The 26,063-nt window shown below is 38.7% G+C and overlaps 1 protein-coding gene across 1 annotated transcript in view; it reads left to right on the top strand.

Annotated features, from left to right (window-relative positions):
- The first annotated feature begins 1,845 nt into the window (after nt 1–1,845).
- The window catches only part of ANO3 (anoctamin 3), a 138,331-nt gene continuing 114,113 nt past the window's right edge, over nt 1,846–26,063 (top strand). The window contains exon 1 of the mRNA XM_040609404.1: nt 1,846–1,949. Within this exon, the coding sequence (XP_040465338.1) occupies nt 1,904–1,949 (46 nt within the window). The 5' untranslated portion in view covers nt 1,846–1,903. The remainder of the gene's footprint in view (nt 1,950–26,063) is intronic.

Here is a 26,063-nt window from a genome sequence, read left to right as displayed (position 1 = left end):
CTTCTTTTGGCTTGCTCCTGGTTTTCCAGCATTTGTTGATCAACGAGAGACAGCCTGGCTGGTCTCCACTTTCCTTATTCTGCAACATCTCTATAGTGCTTTCTCTCAGCAGGAAAGAGCTGTTCCCAGCAGTTTTCCTGAAATTGCAGGAGTGCAGAGGAATGCCTCATCTATTAACTTCACTGTGCAGAAATCCACCGGAGACTAACAAATGAGTAGGATAATGTCTTCACAGCACTGTAGCTTCTGCATCTTTTCCTAAACCGACAACTAACCTTCTGCAAATGTTCCAAACAAAAACAAAATTTGGTCAGCTACTGGGAGGAGGTAAGGTTATTTTTTTCCCTTATGGTAACAGTTGGATGTGTCAGCTGCGTGTTACATAAGAGCAAAGTCTGGTCTACTCTAGAAAAATATTCTGGAGAATACCTTCCCAGTTAGAATGCAATTCTTATTTTACCTGTCTAACAATAAGAGCCCTTGTACAGATGTATATATGACTGTTTAGTATGTTTTCACAGTGGGAAAAAATCCTTATAAAAAAAAAAAAAAGTATGTATCGATGGGGGCTGTTTAACTAAACCGATAAAGACAAAGTAGTACAACTTTATAGTACAGGCTGGCCTGATAGTAAGGGGTGGCAATCATGTAATTCTTTAAGCAGATGGCATACTACAAACCCCTGTCAACTACGGGAAAGTTCTAGCTTTGCTTTACTGTCGGAGGAAATCTCTAGTACATCTCCTAGCACACAAATGGAGCCACAAACTTTGAAGGAATGATACAGATTTTGTCACTGGCTGCCCAGGTTATAATAGGCGATTTAATTAACTTCTGTCGAGGTAAATGATGCCTGTCTCCCTAAATGGAGGAAGGGAGACAGATACTGCTAGCCACAGGCTGGGACTGACTGGATTCAGGAGGATAGGAAAGTCAGATCCTTGTGGTAGGAAAATTAAACCCAAAACATTCTAGGGGATTTGAACAGTACGGTCATGAAACTTACTCAGAACTCGGAGAGAATAATGTGCACAAAGGGAGACAGGAGAAGAAATTAACACAATATAAATTTGATTCTTTTATCATCTGGAAGGAGCCTCTTGGCATACACTGTGGAGAAGGGGGAAATTATAGCCCAAATGGCAATAGAAATGGGCCACGTCAAGTCTTGAATGTGCAATTTAGTGCCTGTTTGTAATAAGCTACCCCCAGGAAGATTGAGGGTAAGTTTCAGAACACATATGAAAAAGAAATAAACAAAGCAGGTGACGCAGCACAGGTTTAGGGTGCGAGGACAGGGACCCAGGGGCTGCAACACAAACTGCAATCACAGCGCCTAGAGGGAGCGCACCTCGGGCTGCGGGAAGGGGGTGCAGCTTCTACCTGGGGGTGCAGCTTCTACTTGGAGGCAGTTTCTGCCTGGGGTGCAGCTTCCCCCGGGGGTGCAGTTTCTGCCTCCTTCCCTCCAGCCCGCCCGTAACACCCGATGCCTGCCGGGGAGGGCCCGGGGCTGCAGGAGGCAGCAGCCGTGACCAGCCGGCCCCCTGAGGGGGGCTCGGGCCGGCGCTGCCCCTCAGCGGCGCCGCACGGAGCTTCCCCCGCCACGGGCGGCTGCAGCGCGGGGCTGGGGCTGCCCAAGCGCCCCGCACCGGGACTGGGGAAGCTGCCGGCCCCGCGTTATCGCCTCTCCCCGCCGGGCTGCGGACGGCGCCATTCCCTCGGCCTCCGCTGCGCGGCGGGCCGGGCCGGGCCGCTCCGCTCCGCTCCGCCCGTTGTCGGAGCAACGGCGGCGCCAGGGGCTGCGGGCCGGGGCGGGCCAGGCCGCGCCGCTGCGTTCCCGCCCCCCGCTGCCACCGCCCCGCAGCCGGCGGGCTGGCAGCTGGCAGGGCTGCCCGCCGCCAAGATGGTTCACCACTCGGGCTCCATCCAGTCCTTCAGGCAGCAGAAAGGTCAGTAGGAATCCTCCGTTCCCCGACCGCCACCGGGGCTGCCCCCAGCGGGGTGGGGGACGACACACATGCCGCCCCCAGCGGGTGCGGGTCCCCGCTGCGGTTCCCAGCAGGGGGCGGCCCCGGGGGTGCCCGGTGCGGGCTGCACACCTGCCCGCACACCTGCCCGCCTGTGTCGGTATGCGGGTCCCTGCTTGCGGGTCATCGCCCGGTCCCGAGGTGCCGGGGCGGCAGCGCTCGGGGTGTGTGTGTATGTGGGGGGGAGACCCCTGCGGGGCCCGCTGCCCCCCGCCCCGCGCTGGGGCCCGGCCCGGCCTCGCCGCCCCCGGGCAGGAAAGTGGCTGCGCGGGGGGCGCGGGGTCCTGGCGGGGACGGGACCCTCGGGAGTTCGCTGCTGCCGGGTCTGGTGCCCCACCGTCCTCTTGTCTCGGTGTAAACCTTGGTAAGGGACAACAGCTGGGGTTGGGAGGGGGCTCTGGTGGCCCCCGTGCCGGTGCCGCTTCGGTTCTGTCCCTGGAGCTGGTGGCTGGTTCGTTCGGGGTGTTTAATTACGGAACAACAGCTTTTGCTGGTCGACAAAGCCAGCAGTAAATTTTCAGTTGTGATTGATGTCACTATAAAACCTTTATTATGTCCCCGGTAATAATTCCCACAACAAACTTTATTTTTTTTCTTGATTCTGGAGCTGATATTCTTACTGCATATTTTATCCCTCTAATTCTACTTTGACAGATAGGATGAACCAAAGATTTCTTTCATTATGAGCACCCCATTGCACTCTTCCCATTGTCTTAGTTGTTAACAAACTTTGTGTTTTTTTTTTTTTTTCTTGGCATACAGCATGCTGTAAATTATGATTTAATGTGGTATGCTTCATACATAAATCATGGATTCACTTATTGGATTTTTGCCTCATGCAACTTCTTCTCTTTGGATGGTTAGTGGAAAATAAATAATTCAAAGCACTTATTCCATTCTGGTAATTCCATAATAAATTTAGTTCCTTTTACTGTGGAGGTTTTGTCTTTAATGCCTATCTTGTGTGCAGTAATGAGCGGTGCTTTTTCAAATTGTAAAATGCCTAGTTTAGTCAGGTTCAAAGTCAATTCATAAGTGTAAAAAAATCTTTTTTTTCAGCTGCTGTAGATATGTTTATAAAAGCATTAGGTGACACGGAACCACAGTGTTAATCCTTAGTTTATCATAAGAAACTACTTTTTGTATTACAGCAAGCTCCAGAGTCCCTGTCAAAGCCCTTCAGGAGCTATTCAGCTGTTCCATAATAGTAGTTATACAAAACACCCCAAAACCAACTTCATTGTGTTCAAGCTCAGTGATGACATTTCGTTGCTTGAAACCAAGCTACGCTATGTAATTTACAAAATTGTGTGTTTGCGGTGGTCATAGAGCTTCATAATAACGTGGTGGGTTTTGGTGGTTATTTGCTGAGTAGATTATTCTTACCTCCTTATTCCTAAAGAGATCCCGATCAAGGTACCTTGCTAGTCTTAAGGCTTTAGAGGAAAGAGGATGCTCTTATGAAGCAATGGAGCCTGTACAGCACCGACTTGTTCCGTGCATTACTTTTCCTGAACACATGCAGCGTGATGTGTGCTAAATCCACCTGGATGAGTTCAGCCTGTCTTTTTTTTCAGCCTATAGCTTTTAAGGATGGGGAGGACAGCATGAAATCTTGGCCAAAAGGCTACAGAGAAACCAAGGAAACAGAAATCACAATCAGGAACTCATCATTTAATCACGAGATATTTAAGAGGCTGAGAATCTGGTACTCTGGAGTTGATAGGTACTGATCTCAGCAGCAGAGAGCATCGTGTCATTTTGCATAGGTTTTCTGAATTTGGTGTTTTGTAGCATTCCCCTACATGAAATTTAAAGATTTCAGTTACTGTTATTTCAAACTTACTGTAGATGACACTTCAATTAAATGCACTGTTTCTTTTTTAGCTGCTCACAAAACAGTGCCCTAAATTCCCTTTTTTTTACAGAATTGGTGGTAATCCTTGTGAAATGGACAACTGCCTATCACAGCTGTGCCCTGTACACTTCATCCCCATTAAGACCTTCATTTCTTTGGGGGGATTGGAGTGGGTGTTAATTTTTCTGTGGGTTCTCAATCATATAGGAAAGATGTAAATCAACAAAGATAACAGTTCCTGAAAACAAATAGAAATTAATTTTAATATTTTTAGAAACACAGCCTATGGCTATTGCCAGGTAACATAAAATTCAGATATTGCTGAAGAGAGATAGCTTCTAAGATAGGAGATAGAATGGGCTAGAGAGCATTTCATTTCCTTGGGTACCCTGAGCACTTTATTCTGGCTGAGAATACAGGTAGTGGTTTCTGTACCAAAGCTGTCTTCACAAGGCTTGAAAGAATAGGACCAAGTTTGCCAGTTTCTTGGATGTCTAATACATTTCAACAGGAAGGAGAAAAGAGAAAAAAAGCATTTATATCCCAAGGATTTGTCTCTGGTTAGTTTGGGCGTTGTTTTTTGGTGGGTTTTTTTTTTTTTCCCACTTTCTTTTTTTTCCCTCTTGACAGGGTGAGGAGGTGTTCACAGTAGGAGGCTGCCGTTATAATGTGCCACCATGGGTTTGTCTTGCTCTTTGTTCAGATTGCGTATGCAGAGTGAAACCCTCAGTTATCAAAAGCTGCAGTAGAGCTCAACATAGTGTTACAAAAAGACACTGAGAATTTTTAAAAACCCAATCTCATTCTTCACCCCCACAATTTTTGTTCGTCTACTCGTATCCAAAGGTATGCGTATCAAATAGAGCAGTGTCCTAGAGGTAGGCTAATCTGTGTCTTTGTGCCGATCTGTTGAGCCATCTGTATAGTATTTTGTGGCTATTTTTAATGTCTGCTGTGGCAGAAACTGTTTTTTTCTGAAATCACTTTCCTCAGTCATATTCTCAAAGATCAAATCTTTAGCATTAAATGTATACCTTTGTACTTTTCACCCCTTCAATGAGTGATGCAACCCATAGACTCTGAAGAATTATATCAGAGGAAAAAGGAAGAAATGTTTCTGATTTACAAGGGTTTTTTTTTTCCCAACTGTCCTTTAGAAAAGAAAAATCTCCATCCTCAGACATTAGTATGCAGTTTTGCTTAAAATTGCTAAGTAATAAATAGTTATTCAGGAAGGAGAAAAAAAGAATAAGAATGTTGGTGAGAACAAAGAGCATCTCCATAAGTAATTTGTGGCTTGATAGTTGCAGGGAATGACAGCTCATTAGGATTTGGTGTTTGATCTCAATCACAGTTGCATAACAATCTTTTACATGTAAAACGTAAAAGTATACAGTAGCCTTATGGTAGACTTGTGTTTTCTGTAACAGGTATGGGACTACTGCACAGCAATTACTTGCTTTATTAGGGAGCTTTATTGAAAAATTACATCCTCCTGAAGGAAAGGCAACCTAATTTGCAAGGGGCACTTTTAACGGTTACTTGATGATGAGTGGGTTTGAGAGTTTCTGGGCTGACAGAAGGTAAACCTGTGTTTAGGGTGCAGGTCAAGGCAATTACAGTGCTTAAAATTTAAAATATCTAGGCCTTTAATGCTAGTACACAGACCGCAATTTCCTGCATGCTCAGCTGGGTGCTTTTATTGACCGGTGGTGTTCTTTTTAATACCCCTATCAATACTTTTTAATGAAAGATTTTGAGGCTGGGAAAAAGCAAAGGTGGTGGTGCCTTAAAACTCTGTTGTTTTTAATATGGCATATGAGTTTTAGGAACACGGACTGCAGATTGAAACACGGTGGCTAACTTGGAGTGCTTTTCTGTTGAAGGTGTGTAATGGTCCAGGGAGGAGTTCAGCAACTTCAATAAGCAGCATGTCTTTCAGAGTGCTGATTTAGCTTCTCAGGGGATTGATCTTGGAATTGTGTGGCTTCTGAACAAATCAGGTCTCTCCATAAAAGATGTATTCCTAGATCTCAACTCCCATCAGTGCCAAGGTTTTCCTTCATTTTATCTATTATCCATCTGAAGTTGTAGCACACTTTAGATGGATTGAGGGTTGGGTTGAGAATCTGTAAAAAGCTACAGTTGTTTTCCCTTCATGGGGGCACTTGTCACTTCATTAACTGGTCCTGTTCAACACCTTTGAGCTGTTTAGTGGACCACTGCTGTTACAAGTAGAGCTTTTTTGTTATTGTTTGACACTAATTCTAACATCTTTATGACCTGCATTCTTTATAAATCAACTTGCAAAATTAATTTGCATTTAAATCGTGAATTTAAATGAGGGTTTGTAAAGATCAACGTTTTTTTTTTTTTTTAATGCTCCAGAGTTTTCAGTATTCAGAAACTTGGAGTTGTAATTAAGATCCTTACGGAGAATTCTCAAAGGATGTTTGATATTTCAGTGGCACCAGTGGACCTAGTAAGTTTAGTAATCCAAAGGGACTGCTGAAATTACTAGAAGATGCAATTCTGTAGTACAAAAAATTATGAGAGATTGTGAACCTTTTGCTGTTTTCAGAGCAGAAAGGCCAGGTTTCCATGTCAGTGCGAGTAGAGGAATTTTTAGGGCTTAGCTCTTTCATTTGCATTCCAAGGAGCACTAACGTACAGAAAATTTTGAAATTGTGCTCATCTTGACTCTGGAAGCTGAGAGCAATGCAGCTATTCATACACTCCCTTAAAATGATACCGTATTTGAATTGTGCCATTTATAATGCTCTTTCAGGGCACTGAAAAGCAAGGCCCAATTTTTATTGAGATTTAGCTGGCTATATTTGCTTATCTTTTTGTTGCCTGGTACAGCTGCACAACTCAATATGCACTTCACCTTTTTCAATCAGACACCTTAGAAGGGCCCATAGTATGGCTTTTTATTCTAGATTATACTGGTGTGGGTTGCAACTGGAAATAATAATTAAATATGACTTATTAAACCTTATATTATGCAGGTGCATAGGTGCTGTAGAAACAAGTTAACCATTGTTTCTGTTTTTTTGACTGAATGAATGTTTTAAATGCCAGAGCTGATGATACCAGAAATTTTTGGTTTGTCGCATAATTCTACTATCTGACTACAGATGACCATGCTGTGGTAAGATGTCTGGGCATTAGCTTTCCAGATTCTGATTTAAGTATAGCTTGATATAGTATTATCTGTGGAAAAAAAATTGTACCTATACCTGAGCTTTTCAAAACTTTGGCAGTAGGGGCCTGTTAAAATAGGCAACACCTGCCGATGCTGGTTTTCTTTAGAATTCTCATTTTACCATTTATATTTCATTGAGTATCACCACAAAAATTGCAAGTTCCCATTCTGCCTTCATATATTCGTTGGTTTATTCTGATTTGTCCTTTCTGAAATCTGCTAAATGAGGACAATAAATGAAACAGCTCTGCCGGTGATACTTCTATTTAGTATCTGTAATAGTAGTTTCACCATACCAGATTTTTTTAAAAAGTTTTGCAACAAAATTAGCAGTAGTCAACATACTTTATGATAACAGCCATGAGGATTTGAAACATTGTCTTCGCTAATAGCAACAAGAGCCCTGTGTTCCAAGTAATGGGGCCAGCCTGGTAGCAACTGGAAAAGTAATGATGAGTGGGTTTTTCCCCCACTGAAAGGTGAAGAAAAAAATAGTGATTCCTATTTTAGACATACTCTGATAGCAGAAATTAACTATGCTAAAGTCACAACCTTGTTGAGCAACATGAAGAGCTCTTGTCTTCTGCTTGAGCCGTCTAAGCTGAAGAGAGTCTGTGTTGTCTTGAGTCAGGCACGCAGTGTGGTTTTCAGAAAGCATCATACCTGGGGTTACTCGGCCTATAAATCTTAAATTCCTTTTCCCAAGCTAGTTCTATAATCAGTTCAGTTCTGTCTGTCCTAAAGCATATGTGACAGTAGTTTATTTATCAGAGACAAGTGTAACTCCAAACTAAGCTACAGTGTACAGCAATATGTTTTAACAACTCTGAGCCTCAATGAATGCAAATTCATCACTGTTTTCTCAGAATGAGATTCTGAGTCTGCCTCAATTTGGGTTATCATCTGGCTTGTGAGGGCTTGAAGCCAGTGCGATTGCTGAAGTGAGGGATTGTTCATTTGTCTGACTGGTGAGGTCACAGTTTGATTCATAGTACGTTGGACTAATCTAAATGGGGGTTTGAAGAAGCTGATATCTTAGTTATCCTTTTGCATCATCTCTCATATACAAACATCAGACAAATAGCAACAACTGTCTGATCTACTAAAAGGTAGGGTCTCTTGAGGGGAAAAAAAGAAACCATGAAAGCACCTTGAATTAGATTCTATCTCCACAACTCGATAAAAGGAAGTATAGTTTGAAGAGCATCCAGTATGAGAAGTTATCTGCAGAAATCCCTTTTGAACGACAGATTGCCACCATTCATATGGTTTTTGTTGGTTTCTTTAGTAACAACATAGGACAAGAAGACACATGGTTTTTCTTGTCTCTTGGCTGTGATTGTTATTGGATTTCTGCGCCGCACTGGTAGCTGAAGACGGATACAGAAATAAAGGCAAATAGAGTGCTCTCAAATCTGTGTTGAAAAATTCATAAGTGCATCACAGTTATGGAAAAGCTGTAGCTAGTCACGTATGCTCCAGATAACTACTGTGATGATGGCAAGCTCTGGAGTTAGAAAATGTTTGAAATGTCATATTCTATTCACTGCTTGTCTGATGCAGTAAAATTACTCTTGCTCAGAAAACTCCTGTTTGTTTGTTTAGTAACTTCAGCAATTGTATGCCTTTCTAAGCCCAAAGGTCTGATACATATATTACTTGCATTCTGTTCTCTTTCTGCTTCATTAAACCGGCGGAGTTACTACTTTTAATGAATTAATTTTCCTGAACTGTTAATCAAAGTTTTCTTGGGGGAGGAGGTCCCTTTGTATCTTCAGGCTATTTTGCGGGAGTCCATTAGCTTCTTTTTCTGTGTGGTTGTTCTAAAAGTAACTTAACAGTATGAGAAAACATCAACAAAAGAGCAAAGGGGATTAAACATGCTAGAAGAAGCAGGCAAGCCTAAGAATCTCCAAAATTTATGAATCATTTGAGAGATTTTAGGGAGGAATTTTTAAAGAAGTAAATAACAAACGTAGAAGGGTGAGTATTGATGGAGAGACACAGAAATGGCAGGTGGTGGGCAAGTAGATAGGTGGAACAATACCAGGTAGTGAAAGCAGGCTGAGTGTATTGAACGGTCTCCTATGTGTGAGCAGTGCTCCTTAGCTGGTCGTGCTGAAGTAGGACTGTGCGTTGGGGATTTGCACAATTTGTTGGGGATACCCTAATAGTACCCTCTTGACATAAAGCCATGTCAGCAGCACCAGCTTCAGCACTGAGTCTTGTTTTCAAAGTCTCTTGCTAAAAGAAAGAGGATAAAGTAACTTACAGAGATGGACGATATACAGTTTTCAAAGAAGGTGACAGTGAGTGTGTGAAAAATGATGAATGAAAGTATGCACAGAGCCAAACACGTCAGAGAGAGACATTCAGGTACCACCTGAATGCAAAACCTGTATGTTTTGAATACTCTGCAGAGGCTGGAGTTTTTCAGCTGAGAGAAAACTGCAAGACCTATGCATTAGCAATTACTTACACTTAAAATGTTTCTGGGTTTGTATGATATCATACCTAAAATCAAAACGTGGTAAAATGTATTGCTGGGTTTTGAAGAGTCTCAAGAGGAGAGGCCTGGGGGTCTAAATTCATCTTGTGTGGAAAGCTTCCATTTTGTTGATACGGTTAAAGATAGATACGTCTTTCTATTTTTATATATTGTAAAAATTTACTTTTGACTAAGCGTTCAGTAAACACTTGTACATCTCTGAAGGCTGATCCTTTGTAGAAGGTTGTCATGGGTGAAATTCCACTGAACGCTGGCACACTTGGAGGGCTTTGAATTACTCATAATCAGATTTTTTTAAAGTTTTTCAGAGATGCAGGTGAGTACTCTGTCAGGGTTTTTAACAGTGCTTGGTTATCTAACAGCACAGTAATTGTTAGGGGTTGTGCACCTAATGCTGTGTGCAAGGTGCTGGGATTCAGTGCACTCCACTACTTTAAAAAGCTGACCCTAAATATCTAAGGCTTATTTTTTTAAGCAAGTCTATTTTCACCAGAAAATTATACTTTGTAAAAATACAAATCTAAACCTGAATCGCTGTTTCTGTTTACCTCTTATACATGATTTTGTTATGATGTAGTTATTGCTACACCCAGGTTTAACCCAGAATTCTGATTTAGGCAAGCTGCAAGCTTCATCCTGTCGTGTAGCCTCCTGAGTACAATCGGTGGATAGAGTGTTGTGTATCACTGAAGTAACTGCAAACTCAAGGAGGTATAAAAGGCATGGATCCCTGGCAGCAGCTCTCTGCAGCACATCCCAGGCTGAGGAGTCCTTGCCTAGGGATATGGGAGACATCACGGGAAGTGGGGGGAGAGCATTTGAGGACTGAACAAGACTTGTTAGGGAAGGAACCAAATCAGGGAAAGAAATGAACATGCTTAAGATTGGAATATTACAATCACTACGTATGCAAAAGCAAGGATTTCTCAGATAAAATATTTTGTGCTGCGGTTTGCTTATATCACAATATTATAAGCTGCTGCCAGTTCAGCAACCACCAATGCATTTCTTGCTATGTGAAATATGTCGGCATATAAGGTTCAGTGAAAGAGACGAATTTTCAGAAGCACAAATTGTCGGTAGGAATAAATGAATAATGCACAGGAACTTAACCATGTTGCTATTAATAATTCACACTTTTAAGAAATGTAGGACTTTGAAGCTGCTGTTTTAGAAATCCGGTACCTAAATAAAATGGAAAAACAGAGTGGGAAAGCAGCCTGTCGTAAGAAAGCACTTGTCATTACTGCTGTCCTTCCTGAAATATGGTTGTACTCAAAGGTGTTTCGTGATGATTGATTTGGTAATTATCTTGAGCATACTTGAACACAAATAAAACTTAGCCATAAAGATTTTAGGGATGTAGTCTGCACAGGAGCCCCACATACTCTCACTGATAACAACGGGATTTTAATGGATGTACCTGAGATTTTGATCTGATTTGCATTTATGGGGTTTAGCTATGAATAAGGAATGATGGGTCCGGTATCTCATTATCAAATGTAAGTAGTAGATGAAGGAGTTAAACAGATTATGTTAATTATGCTCCAAAATTACAAGGAGAACAGGCTAATGAGGTGAGAGCAATACTTCAAATTCTGACCCCATGTGAAGAGATGTTCCCTGATCTTCATCTCCTGGTCTGTCAGAGGTTTTTCTGTGGCTGAGGCATGAAGCGACTACTTTTTAGGATATAACTGAATTAAATATAATGTGCTGTTAGGGATCAATCCCAACCTGCTGTTCTTTTGTACTGTAGGAAAGGAGTGTCTCCAGCTCTCTAGTATTGTAGCAAATTTAGAAATAAACATGCAATTGACTTGTATTCAGTATGAGGAATAAACGAAGTGTTCTGAAATTTGCATTCATAAGTGCTTGGTCTTTAGTGGAAAGATTTCTTCAGAAAAAAGGAAATGTCACTTCGTATCCTAATGACAAGCCTTTAGATCTGTTTGGCAGTCTGACTGGACTGTTTTCCTTCTTGGTCACCACTTAGAACTTTATGTCCAATTCTGGTGTGTCAGTTCTGGAGTGGGTTATCTGATTTGGTTCCTGAGGTGTTTAGGATTTGGTCTTGCTGACAATAAGTCTAGTGCCTAGCATCCAGCAGTAGTAGTACTGTAGTCACAGTGATCATTTAGTGATATTTAAGCAATTTTTTACTGTTTTGCCTTTTATTAGACTTAATGATTGGTTTGGTGAGATTTGGAAATTAAAGCTTCTCTTCAGATCACATGGGACCTCCTTAGAGCTTTCTGATGCTGTTACATTTCTCACAAGTGTACTAGTTGTTCAGGTAAAGAGCCTATTTCGTGTTTTGCATTACTTCTATATTATTACTGGGAGTGAATTGCTAGCTCTTGCAGGACCTGAGCACAAGTCAGATGTTCTCGTGGTCATTTAAAAGCAAAGAGGGAAGCTGCGCTTGTTACTTACTAGTGCCATCATCTAGTTCATATATAACCTTTTAGAAATCATGGATTTCATACCTACGGCCACAGTTAGATATTTGCTGTCAGGCTTTTTTTGCCTAGGCAGAAGGTATCCAAGTTTCTTGACAGGCTGAAATGAAAACAAGGCAAGGGCGGAAATCCAGAAATTGATTAAACTGGCTATTCAGCAATTTTTTCCCTTTAACAAGGAAAAAAGAGAAAGAGACAAATGCCTTCAAAACAAGTATTCCTTTAACTTAGAAAAGCATTTTTACCAATGCTAAATTCTGCCTGAGGTTAACAATCACTTGCAGCTGTTCAAAACTTTTTTTGACAGTAACCTTGGGCTGCTCTGAAAGCTTTGTAATGTAAGGAAAAAGAATACTTGTTTTTGGTGTGGATGATTAATGAAAACTACAATTGGTAAAAATATTAGGCGTGACTTCTTGACAAAATACTATATAAAGTTCCAGGAAGAAGAGAGAGATCTGGGAAAAGAGAAACACCTGGAAACTGGATGGTTTTTAAGTTGAATATTACAACTAGTTCGTGTTCTCTGCTTACCAGATTTCATATTATGAATATATGATGAAAGTGTCTCATTAAAATGGACAGTTGTCTTTATAATACACCAAGCTGTATAGAAAATGTGGGTTTTTTTTCAAAACAGTGAACATTTTCATGTGGCTGTTCCTTTTTGTTCGGTTCTTTATTATCTTCCAGGCAGACTTTTCTGTATGCTGCATGTTTCAAAATTCAACCATTAAACAAGAGCACAGGGGATGTTCTTCGGAGTCTTTCTTTTATTAGCATGTAGAACAGTTAGTTCAAAAATACCAAAATCATTAGTTAAAAAAGGTAATGGAAGAAATAGTAGTGTGATGCTTGTCCATGAATTAAGGGGGGAAAAAAAATAACTGGGTTTTATAGTTCAGAGTACATCAATGGGACATACTCCCCCTTCTCCGCCTCCCCAAACTCTGAAGCTGTGGCTTTTTTAAAGCTACTGTATCAAAAATACAAAAAGAAGAAATAACACTTTTTCATTTTTCAAGTTTTAACTGTGAACACTCTCCTTGTTCACACAGAGGCTCCCAGGAGAAATGAATTTTAAGACATCATTCTAAGTGCTATGCAGAGGTGGAATAATTAGGGTATCATGATTTTAATTTTCTTTCTGTTTTTTGATGATTTTTCACTTGTTTCTACTGCCAGTCACTTTATCTTTACTGGAATTTTAATGGGCTGTTTTGAAAGCTGTGATAGTGTGACGGGTTGATAAAATCTCGAGAAAATTCTGGTCCCATGAAAATGTTGACTTATGGCTCAACAAATCTGATAGGATAGTTATCCATCTGATAGTGGGAGTCCCCATTTTGAGCATTCCTGAGCAGATCTGTTGGCGGTGTTACCAATTCATGACCAGGTAGCTAAAAAGAGTAAAGTTATAGAAGGATTGCCAATCTGCCTTGCTTGGTGTCTGGTCAGCTGGGAAATGTTGCAAAGAAGGTGTCTTACACGTTGAGGTTTAAGATAGACCCTCTCACTTTGGCTCTCTGAATGCTCAGATAAGTTAGTCTTTAAACCCTGGAGGTGTCGGGAAAAAGTACCAGGTGACACCAGATAGAATATATAGAGAAGAAACGAAAAAATTAGTGGGTTTATTCTGTTCTCTCTGTTGAGGCCTGAAATGGTAATGTTTGAAGTGATGAAGTGAAGGAATGTGCTCCACTTCTCCACCAGGGACAAGACTTCATTGCTACCTTTCCTTAATATGCAAATATCTAGTTTTGTATTTTTGTAATTAGGTCATTCTTTGTGACCACACTATATAATTTACTCTTTTGTAAAGGATCAAGCTGTGCCCTTCCTCCCTTGCCATCCCAGCTTTCAGGTAGTAGAGGACAAAAGGCTTTCTTGTTTCCCTTTGAACATTCTACTACTCTGTGTAGAAGACCATGCTATTAGGAAGAGCATATGAGAGGTGTCTGCTACTTTGTGCTTTTCAGAGCCGTTTCATGACTTCTAGAAGAGACAGAGAATAAGCGGCTGGGAAGAAGGTCAGAGCTGGTAGCTGTCTCTTGCTGTTGAATATGTGAAGCTATTTCTTCCTCTGCACTCATCTGGGGATCCTTGTGTGGCACGGGGGGGCTTGAAATAACCCATTCTAAATGGTTATGAGACTTTAGTTCATTTCCAGCATGCTTGTTAAGCTGCCAAATGTACATTTATATTTTATATGTCCGGTATATATGTATATACCTCAGAGAAAGGAAGAAGCCATCAGTGAAAAGATGCTAGCTTCTTAAACCGCACTCTTGTCTTAATTATGTGACCGTTAATACACCACGAGGAAGCAAATGATGACAGTTGAATTCAAACCAGTAGTGTCTTTGTCCAGAACATTTCATAGATTTCATAGAGGATATCCTTAAAATGTATACTTTCATGAAAAAATGTTTTAGTTCAGAGATTTTAGGCTCCTTTAGCTTGATTAGGATATTTATCTCTTCTTTTTTCCTCTCTTCTTTTGAAATCCACTGTTTTCAAGATGTGAAGGGCTGGAGGGGAGAGGGGAAACAGTCCATTTAGTTGTTGCTGCTATTTTCATTCATATTTTATTCCTTTTGTTTATTAGATGATTATTTAATAGTTTCCACTAGAAAGCATGTATTAATGTAGTTTTACGTGCTTTCTTTACCATGCTGTTTTGTTTTTCATTTCATGTGTGTGTTTTTCTTGTAATGATCTATGTTTTGTAAATACAAGGTTTTTCTTACTGATTCTGTTCAAACTTCATTTTATACATGCTAAGTACTTGAATTCTGAAGTCATTGTAAAATACGCAGTGTGAAGATTGACTATAACTGTTGGATGAAGATGTATTTTATGCTACACAGTAATTGCTAACAATTTTGTGTGTGCTTTTTTTTTTTTTTTTTTAATGCTTACTAAAACTAGTAAAGTAGCAGATGCAAATCTGCTTTGCTACTGCAAGCTGTCTCACAAGTAATTGTCGGTGTTGTTAGATGTGTGAGCAGTTCATTGTATGTTGCTAATATGACTTCACTTTTTTTTTCTTTTTTCCTAAGAACTAACATCATAGGTATTAATAAGATTATAACTGCACATGATGTCCTTGTGTGCTAAGAAGTGAACCAAAGTAATAAATTTGATGAGAACTACTTCAGCATCTATCAACAGCACAGTGTAGCTCTGGGGTGCTGATAGCAGATTGCCTGTTGATTTGCCTGCAGATTGTCTGAGTTGTAAAATGACACCACACTGATGGTCCAGTTCTCTTCAGATTTGTAAAATATGCTTATATTTTTCATTTTTTCACAAGAACACATAGCTAAGAACCTGACTAAAAATTACAAATAATTCAGTGGTAGTGGTCAAATAAAATCTGAAGATACTACTTAGTCTCTCTCTGGTTTGTTTCCTCGTTTGTTTCATTTCCCCCTCTTTTTTTTTTTTTTTTTTTTTTTTTTTCCTTTAATAATCCAATAATCAGGACATCCAGTAGGTAAATATCCTATCAGATTGCATTATTGAAGCTGATGGAGACTGGAATACTGATGATTCCCATCCAAGAGCCTGCGCTGTGAGAAATTAAGGGGGCAGGGAGGGGAAGACAGACATGAGAGACTGGGAAAGGGGAGAAAATTCTGACCCTGCTAGTTTTACACCTATGGCATTAGATTTTCCCAATGCAGGAAAAAAATATTCCTTGTCAGAATAGGACATGATACTTTTCAGTAAATGCCTCATGAGAAGTTACTCTAATCAAGAGATTATTGATGCATGATCCTCTTCTCTTCCTATTTTGAATTTCTCTCAGTTTAATGCAAATCTGCTTTGTAAACTTTTTATAAATTTCTATAATTTTATATTATATATATAATTTTTATAAATTTTATAAATTATTTATAAAAATATGCCAGGGGTTTAGGTTTTGCATGAAGTTCGGTTCTTGAAAAAGTGGGTCGTAAGGAATATTACCAGGAAATGTATGACAGAGCTGTTTCACAGTCTCACAATTGTAGGTGCTGATCAAATATATGATGCAAAGTCAATTTTCTGCAAATGGTATTTTTTCTAATGCAGGAAGTAATGCAGAAACTCAGTCTGTAATAGTAGGAAACTGACTGTCCTAAATACAGTATAGTTTCTCTTTCTTGGTAAGCAGGTGGATTTTGCACAGAGTTGTCATCTTGTTCTGTTTGGAAGCTGGTATTTCATTGAGAATAGTTCAGCTGAAATATTGCGTGCTCTTGTAACTGCGGAGTTTAGGTAACTTTGTCTATGGCCAAGTTCTCCAAAATGGACATATTTTTGATAAAATAGTGCAAGAAAAACAGCACTTCTCAACAGACCACTTAAGTAAACCTACGACTGTAGAGAAAGGACTCAGAATTTCCATTTCTTCAGCTTTACACAACCTTTACATTTTTGGCAGTACTCTAAAATACGAGTTAAACTACTACACACTAAAACCTGCACCCTTATCTTTAAAATAAATCTTCATAAATACTATAAAACGCAAGAATGAGATACTCAAATAGTAAACTATCCCTTACAAATGTCGTGAATGTAAAAAGAAATGTAGTTCAGCAAGACCATCTGCCATATCAAATTGCAGTATTAATCTTACAGATGCAGAAAGTAAAGCTTTGTATTTTGGTAGGTGTAACTTATAATAACAGCCATGTTGAATTTGTTGGATGTTAACTAGGAAAGGTATGTTCCTTTCAGGAGACTCTTTAATTAAAAAGTGGGTCTGATTGTGTCAAAAGACATTTGTACTCCTTACTTCCTTTTCCTGTTAGCTTGCAGAATTCAGGAGATTCTTCTTAACCGACTTTTTGACTTGTTACCATATTTGAACCTTCATCAGTTCCACTTCTAAAAAAATATCTATATATAAATCTTTTGTCTTCATTCTGCTGTAGTTGCTCTATTAGCTCAACTCTTTCACAGGCTTTGTTTTTTTCCTTCTTTTCTTTTCTTCTTGCTCTGAGGAAAAGCTTCCAGAACTGTATAAGAAATTAGGTCAGAAGGCGTCTCTGGGGCATCCAGCCTAAAACTCTACTCCAAGCAGCCCAACTTCAAAGCTAGGTCATATTGCTCAGAGCCTTATCCAGTCAGGTTTTGAAATTTTCCAGTTCCACAGTCCTCTCCATCCCTGTGTTTCTCCGCTCTACTGGGGTGAATTGTTCCCTTACGACCAATTTGAAATTTTTGACGTTGCATCTTATGACTGCTCTCTCCTGTCTTTGCTGGGTACCTGTATCTGTCTCTTCTCTCTGTAGCCCCCCTTTTAAGTAGTGGAATTTTCTGCAAATAGTGGCCTGGGTATGCAGTTAAGTTGTCCCTTAGTCTTCTCCGGTGAAGCGTTGTTTCACCAGCAGCTCTTCCAGTGCCACACACTCCAGCTTCTTAACCATCTTAGCAACCCTCTACTGGACTACCTCCAGCATCTTGAGGTCTCCTGTACAGGGAGGCCCTGAAACTGGGCACTGTTCAAGATGCGGCAGCGGAAGGGTCAACTAGAGAGGAATCATCTCTTCACTTGACCTTCTGGCTTCACGCTTGTCAAAGCAGCTCAGCAAGGATTCACCTTTGCTTCTGCAAAGGTTTTGAGAGGTGCACTGTATATTAGTATAGCCAAGAGCCATCACCATTCATTTCTAAATTAACTTGTTTTGTTGGTTTCAACTGGTGCTAAAGGCTTTCACTGACAAAGTGAGCAGGGAACTGTTCAAAGAATGTATGCATGGCTCTATCATTTGATATGGATGATGAATGATGTGCCTGCTGGAGTGCCTAGTGTTTGTCTTGAGAAGCAGGAGCTTGTAAAGTATTTGAGTAGGTAAAGGTCATGAATGAAACCTTGATTTCAAGGCTCCAGGTACTGAATGCCTTCTAATTTGAAGTCCTGGCTGTACTTGGAAGTTCTCACAGGCATAGATGACTCATGGTAGGGCAGATCACCAACTATATATGAGCTCTGCTATTTAATTTATTTTTAACCCAACATACTGAATGAATTGGGCCTCAAAAGCTGCTGTCAACATAGTAAATAAGTCACATATCCTACCAGTAGCAAAAGAAAAATACCAAAACCTCTCACCCTGCCCAAACCAACCCTTCAGGATGTTTTTGTAAGGGGTGAAGAAAACCCCTACTAATGGCAGACTGCCCATCTGCTTGTAAATTTGCCTATCAGAGATAAGACTAGCAGTGATTTGAGCACTTTGAGTTCTTGGGGAAAACAGTCTACCCTCCTGGAGTGAAATATAGAAGTGCGCAGAGTTTACAGATAGAGCTTTGGAAGAAGTTGAAGGCAACTGAATGCATTAAAGAGAAGGAGTCACATGTAACAAAAACAGTTGCTGAGCCTCAAGAGATGTGAGATACCTCTCTGTAACCATTGTCCATTTACCTTGTGCAAATCAGGGTGATACACGTGTCTTTTGATGCAAAGCGGAATTACTTGCCACAACTTTCCAGCAAGAAATGTGGGCTTTTTGCTTTGCTTTTTTTTTTTTTCCCAAATCTTTTTACTTGCCATGTTTGTTTTTTTTTTTTTTTTTAACTTTATTTTCAATAATTAAGAGCTTTAAAGCACTAGTAAACCATTTCATTAATGTCTAGCAATCACACCTAAGATTCAAATAACTTACAAAAATATTTACTGGCTAAGCTTGAAGTTAGAATTATCCTTTAATTAACTGTGTTTGAAAGAAAAAAGAAACTTTGCACTAGAACTGGTTTTGCTGATTAACGTTAGCACTGAGTATTGAATAGACGTAGCTTTACTGGAGCTCTACAAGAAGTTTAATTTCATATTTATTTTTCAGTCAAATCAGATTTCACTTTCATTTCACACAGCTTTTTAATACATCTAACATTGAATGTATAGATAGACTTTTCAAATCACAAAATCACATAAGTAACAGCCGTTGCTATAACTGATTCAGTAAAGGCAGGGAATTTTTTTTTAAACTAGTTTTAAGTTCCATTTAATAAGCATTCAAAAGTTAATTTGCTAATCTGAGTTCAGTGGCCATTCCGTCCTCCACACCTGACTGAAGTTCTCCTGGAAAATTTCAGTTCTTTACATCTTGGCACTGCTTCTTCCGTGTTGTTTGACAATTTAAAAAGATAGGGAAGTATAAGCAAATTTTCATTCAACCTTTTTTTTTTCCTAGCAAAAAAAGGATACTTTGAATAAATTTAAATTTTAAGAGTAGCAGGAAGACTGAAGACTTTTTTTTTTTTCCTGAAATTTTCACTTTAGAAGTTCTTTGTCTTTAAACTACCTTAAAAATAGAAACAAATGAATTATTTTTCTATTAAATAAAATAATTTTGAGACAAAAATTAACTATTTTCATCTTTCAGGTGTATTGGAAAAAAACTGACTTTAATTGAAAGAATTGTGTGAATTTGGGGTTTTTTTTACGCTAGTTGCTTATCTACACTATAGGTAACATCTTTACCATTGTGCAGTAGCTAGTTCTAGATGGCACTGTCAGAACTTTAGAACAGAAAGCTGATCTTTTTATCTGGCTCAATAAAATTTTGTATGAGTATTATAGGAAAGCATGATGCTTTTAGTTTAAGCAGATATTCCTTTAAGTTTTATTTTTCAGATATAATTAGTGATACTTATTTCCTTTTTCATTATTACCTCTTTGTGCTTCAGCAACTAGCCTAGCAAGAATGTAATCAAAATGAGCAATTATAGTGATAAAATATTTCCAATGATAATATACAATGGTTTTCTATCAGCAAAATATATTTCCCTTAGTATCGCGAAAAAACCTTTGAAGTCAAAGGCTGAAAGACTGTGCAGACAGACAGCAGGAATCACTGCAGCAGAAAATATTTAATCTTTTGGCTTCCCTGCAAATACCAAGTCAGATTATTTTTTTATTTTATCTGAAGTTGAATCTAAGCAGTTGGTCGGATATAGAGTTACGGTATTAATTCAGTAGCAGGGCTGGAAATCTCTTTGGTGAATTTGCTTCATTTGGAAGTTTTGGACTTCTTTTCATCGTGGAAATATAAATGTAGTTCTCGCTGGAAGTCAGTTTTACTTTCATAAGCGCTGGCCAGATTTCATACAGCAAGGCAAAATAATTGCACTTATGTAAAAAAAAAAAAAAAAAAAAAAAAAAAAAGAGAGAAAGGATAGAGTTAAGATTGCCCTTTTTCTTTTCTAGATTGTATTCATATTCCTTTTGCTGTTTTGCCTGAAGGAATATAAAAGCAGAACAGTGTGTACCACTGCAGAGCTTTCAGTTGAAGCCAAGGAAGAATACAGAAATTTTACTGTATCAAATAGATATTTCTATTAAATTGCTTCACAACAAACATTTAATGAGAGGTTGATTTTCCCATCGTTTATAGCAGTCGAACTCCAAAACACTATTTAAACCAATGAATACATAGAAGTTATTCCCCAGCTCCTGTCTTATTTTGTCTCTCCCTTGAATAGCATCTTCCCCCCACCCTCCAGCCCTTTTCCCTGTTGTCTTTTAGGCAAGGAAAACTTAACCAAATGTCTTGGCCATAAAAAAGTAATCATTCCTTAAAACCAATTGCTGGTTGATTTTTAATTGGTTTTCATTTGATTTTAGACTTATTGGTATATAGCTCTCCTTATCCTTTATGAGGATTTCCCTTGTTTCCTTTCATTCCAGCAATATAAATTAATAGAAACTATCTCTTAATATTCAAACATTGAAACCATCATTATGTATTCTTGTCTCTCCCTTCACTCTTCAGAAATGGAGTCAAATCTTTACCGTGTTTAAAGAAGTTGTATCCCATTTGTGTTTAGCAAGTCATTAATACCATTTCAAGTGTGAAGGGATTTTGTTTCTGTTAGTGTGTTTTTTGTTATCGTGTTTATAGTGTGCTTCTTTTAAGGCAAATAAAAAGAATAAAGGATATGTTGCCTCACCTTTCATAACAGCCTTCCTTCCCATGTTTTATTATTATGGTTCAAAATATTAGTTCTGGACAATGTGTGTCAAAATGAAAGAAAATTTTAAGCAGATTAAAGTTTTTAAGTTGTTTGTGAAAAGAAGCTGCTTTCTTGTCTGACACTTTCATTATCAGGAATTCTAAACAATTTCATAAGGATTGCTTAATTCATGGATACTCCTTCCTAGTGCAATAGTCTTTATACGTTACTTCTAGAATATAAAAATCCCCATCCCTCACCCAAGTAATTCCACTTCTTTATACTTCTGCATACCAAAGAAAAAGTATGCTTTAGCTTGACCTTACATTGTGGTTACCCTGTCCCCATACATACTTTTTTTTCCTTCCACATTAATTTACTTTTATTTAAATAGTACAAAGATGCCTCCTGTAGAGGTAAGGAATTAATTTTCTTGGAGGTGAAGCTATGCTTTGCCCCAGTAATGAAATGTATATGTCCTGCCTAAACTACACTGGGTAAAATGACCTCTCCATACCTTCCTCTTGTTTTGTTTTTTTGGTTTTGTTTTTTTTTTTTTTTTCTTAAGAGAAACATTCATTAATATTGGCAAGTACAAAATTTTGTAAGTGTGATGTTAAATGTTTCATTTAATACTTTAAATAAAGGAGATCAATAGGGATGTCGATCTTAAAAACTAGATCAAAAAAACAGATCAAAACTAATGACAACAAATTTCATTTACCATGAAGGTGGTCAAGCACTGCAGGAGGCTTCCTGGAGAGGTGGTCAATGCCCCAAGCCTGCCAGTGTTTGAGGTGTTTGGACAATGCACTCAATAACATGCTTTAACTTTGGGTCAGCCCTGAAGTGGTCAGGCAGTTGGACTATATGAGTGTTGTAGGTCCCTCCCAACTGAAATTATTCTTTTCTTCTACACTAGATTTCTTTTTTTTTCTGGTGAGACTAGGAAACTCTTCCCTGCTGTTTCTCTCTGACAGTGGCAGTTTTCTAGGTGCTGAAGCTTATATATAACGTGAACCAAGAAGTTTTACTCTCTTTCATAATGCCCAAGGCATTTCACTTCCTTTTAATAGAGAAGCAGAGTGTGGAAATTAACTGTCATCTCTAAACTGCTTTTACTTTACTGAAGTCCTGGGCAGCCCCAGGGCTGAAGGTTCCCACGTGGTACTTCAGACAGCACTGGGAATGCACGAGGTTGTAAAAAGACCCAGCTCTGCAGCCACCTTTTCTGTAGTCTTCATTTTGCCTTTCTCACCCTGAAAATGCCTCTGTCCCCTGTGAATGACCCGAGAAGGATATGGGCTTGGTGTCTTCTGTAATGACCGGACCGGGACAATCTCTCCTCACTGCTCAGAATAGGACATTGAAGGCAGTTGAAAAGGCAGCTTGCTGCTTCTGTGGGTTGGGAGGACAGGAGACACAGGAAGGTCCATAGCTACGTTCCTGGCAGCCTAGCTGGGACAGTGTCATTACAAGTAATTAAAAAAAAAAACTTCCAGGTATTAAAAAAAAATAATTGAAGGCGACTTCGCTGTTTTATTTGGAAGACCCTTACTTTCTTGCAGTTGAAGTGTTCTGCATGGCTCATGAAGTGAAAGGAGGCATCTATAAACATAAATTATCAGAAAATAATTTTCAGGCTTTTTAAAAGACAGTTTGTCATTGCTTTATACACTGATGCTTAGAAATGGTTGTCAACTGAGTACTGTTGTCTTTAAAATTAAGGTATCATCAGGCTTTTTGTTGAAGTGTACTTGAAAAAATTCTTTGTGCATTTTCACTCTTTTTCTCTGTTTAGGGATGTGTTTCTTTCAAATAATTATCAGCCCTGACAATTCATTTAGAAGTTCTTTCCTCTTATTTTCTTTGTTTTAAACTAATCTATTAGTTGTGATGGGAAACAAGATTGCACAAGAAGAGGCAGCACTGGAACATGGTGTTTCTACTCACGATTTTCGTATTAATTACTGTTCTTTATGTATCTAACTATAAATGTTACCTTATAACCCCTAGAAGAACAAGAGAGTTTTTTAAGTTAACTTCAATGCCAGGTAGATTTTGCATGTATGTGTGTATATATATTCGTATATATAAAATAATTAACGTTTTACATAAGGTTTGGTGAAAGCATTTCTGACAAAAGGTACTTGAGACCTGTTCAGCCCCATTATTTTCAGCCAAGGTAACAATTTTTTTATGGGTGATGTCACCAAGAGCTATAGGTATTTAGCCTAGCTGGGAACCTAGGTGATATAAATCCATAAGAGCACGGTGAAGGTTTTTCATAGCACCAGATAAAATTTTGGACTCATTTTTATTGTCTTAGCAAGTTGTGATGGAAAGGCAGATTTTGGCAGTCTGTTTCGTGTAATGATTTGCCTATAGAATGGGATGAGGAAAAGCTGATGGTGTGAAACCATTTGGAATCCTGTTAGCAACTGGTCTTGTCCTGTCTTCTTTCAGCATGACCCCTCATTAGGGACAGCTGTCAGGGTGACAGCATGCCAACTCCAATGGCTAGACGTGTACAGATATGAAGTAGAGTCCTTTACTGGGCATTGTGGCAGAGGACCAGTATTCAGAAAAAAACAAACAAATCCAGAGTTTAAGACTTAAGGCTTAAAGTTAAAGACTTAAGGCTAGCAAATCTCAAGGGTCAAAGTATCCTTATTTCTGAAGTCCTGGTATGGTTGCTCCATCATCTGTTAATACCTTGTTATATTTGTTCCTTAGATCTTAGTCTGCTCTATGATCAACATTTCCTTGGGTCAGCAGCATTTTTGCACCTTTTGATTTTAGTCCCTAGGTCCACACACTGTGCTGGGTGATTAAAATGGGCTTTTTAGTCAGTTTTGCTCTTCTGAACTCTGCTTCAGCCAAACGGGATGGTATTCATGTTGACTTATGGTAATGCTGATAACTAAGAAAAATCTTGAAGATGTCATGTTATTTTTCCTTTTGCCACAAGAATCCAAACCTTGTGACATAATCCGTTGCTGCATATATGCCAATGAAATTGCTGGATTGCTTGCTGGGAACACATTGGCTTTTCTGGATAGGGTCGGAATGATTCTTCTTTGCGAGCCTGAGCTACAGGGACAGTATTGTGTTGAACAAATATCATTGCTTATGATATCCTTGCATCGCTTATTCATAAGTCTGTCCTTAAACAAAAGTAGAAAAAACTGAAAAAATCAGGTCAAGTACGTATGAGTCTTCATGTTGAGTGAAATAACTGCAAAGCATGAATTTTGAAATCTCACTAGTGCCAGCTTTTCATGCTGTTATATTCACCTGTTTTCACTTCCTTAAAAATTAAAACATTTTTCTTTTTTCCCCTTTTTTGCACTAAGATATATAGAAATCGTTTCCAAATCCTAAAGTGGAAGTCATAATTTTAAAACGTCCAGTAATCAGCTATAGAAAAGCTTTGTGTTGATTTAACTTACACCTTGATTTTTTGTTGCATATGACTCCTCTACATTTAATTGCACAGAATACATAATGATAATAATAGTTCTAAAGGCAATGCTTGAACAGCGAAAGTGAGGCAAGTCTTGCAGTGCAAGCGGAAATATCTTTTATTAGCTAGCATAATTAGAAAAGACAAGCTTCTAAGCACGTTAAGACTTTTGCAAATCTGAAATAAAAGCTGTAAACTTCAAATGTAAATTAAGAAATTGTGAGATTGATAACATCTTTTAAACACAGTACACCATCTTTTCTTTCAGTGATCTAATTGATTTAACTGAATTTTAAACTAATGAGGGTCATCGTAGTATTTGATAGCTGGTATTCCACTGTGGCTAAAAATAATTACAATTTGTGATACAAAGCTATGCACTCACATTTATTTTATTATAGGAAAATTTGATCTGAATGAACAAAATTTACATAATATTGAATACCTCTTGAACGTGTATTAACCTTGAGCACAAGTAGTGCTATCAAATAATGCATGGGGCTATATGTTATTAAAGTGAAGCTCCAATGTATTGCACTTTAGTAGTTACTTTGATAAATGCTGACCTAAAAGTTAGTTGAAACTTTCAGATTGCACGTCTCCACCTCTAGACTAACATTTACGGGTTAGTAAAAGTACTGACTTATGATCTGAATGGTTTCAAAAGATGTTTCACTTTCAGAATACCTTCCATTAAATTTTATGTAACTCCAGTTGCAGTGTCTGCTGAGAGCTGTTCCTGAGAACAGTAGTCAGAAACTTCGTTTTGATTTTTTGCATTTAATATATTTGAATGGTTCTGCCTATGCTCAACTCCAGGATTCCCCATGGGGCAACTGCTCACTCTTGTGTTAAACATGATTTCCCCCCTACCCTCACCCTATCATCATCCTCACCTTTTGTAAAGTAATGCATTCACAGTTATTGAATGCATAACTAGTAGAGAAAGAGTATAGTGGCATCAGCTGTGATTAATTTTTTCTTTTATTGTTAGAGAACTCTATTGGCAAAGCGTTTCCTCAGGCATTTGACATGGTGTGACATTCCAGCCATTTTGCTGCTCTCTCCTCTTGTTATAAACTAATTCCGTTTGATGTGACAGCAACATAAAGCATAAAAATTTAATTTAAAAAAATTGCCAAGCAAGGAGAAGAACATAAACTTTTATTTTTAGACTGTACTGCAAACTCTTTCTGGAGTCAAACGTATTTTCTTGGGCTTTGTAATGTCCTCACTATCCACAGGCTTCAGACCATGAAGCTACCTCGATCCTGCACTGTTACATTATTTTTTGCATGATGCTACAGAACTCTGAAACTATTTTGAGACAAAATTTTGAGTGCTTCCCTAGTCCCCGGTTTATGTATGGCTCTGTATTAGTAAGATAATTAAATACAATCTGTGATACTGATTCTTGTGAGATCATGCAATCTACTTTGAAAATACATCTATGATTAACCTGATGGTATTTGTACCTCCAAGTGAAAAAAAATTAAATACCTGGAGAAGCTGCACTTTAATTAGTGAGACAATTCCGTACTTAAACACTATGTTTAATAAAAGGAACTACACACTTATTTTAAA

This window comes from Falco naumanni, chromosome 10 (genome assembly GCF_017639655.2).
Source record: "Falco naumanni isolate bFalNau1 chromosome 10, bFalNau1.pat, whole genome shotgun sequence".
NCBI lineage: Eukaryota > Metazoa > Chordata > Aves > Falconiformes > Falconidae > Falco > Falco naumanni.
Note: the sequence above shows the minus strand (reverse complement) of the source record. Positions and strands in the feature narration are given on the sequence as shown.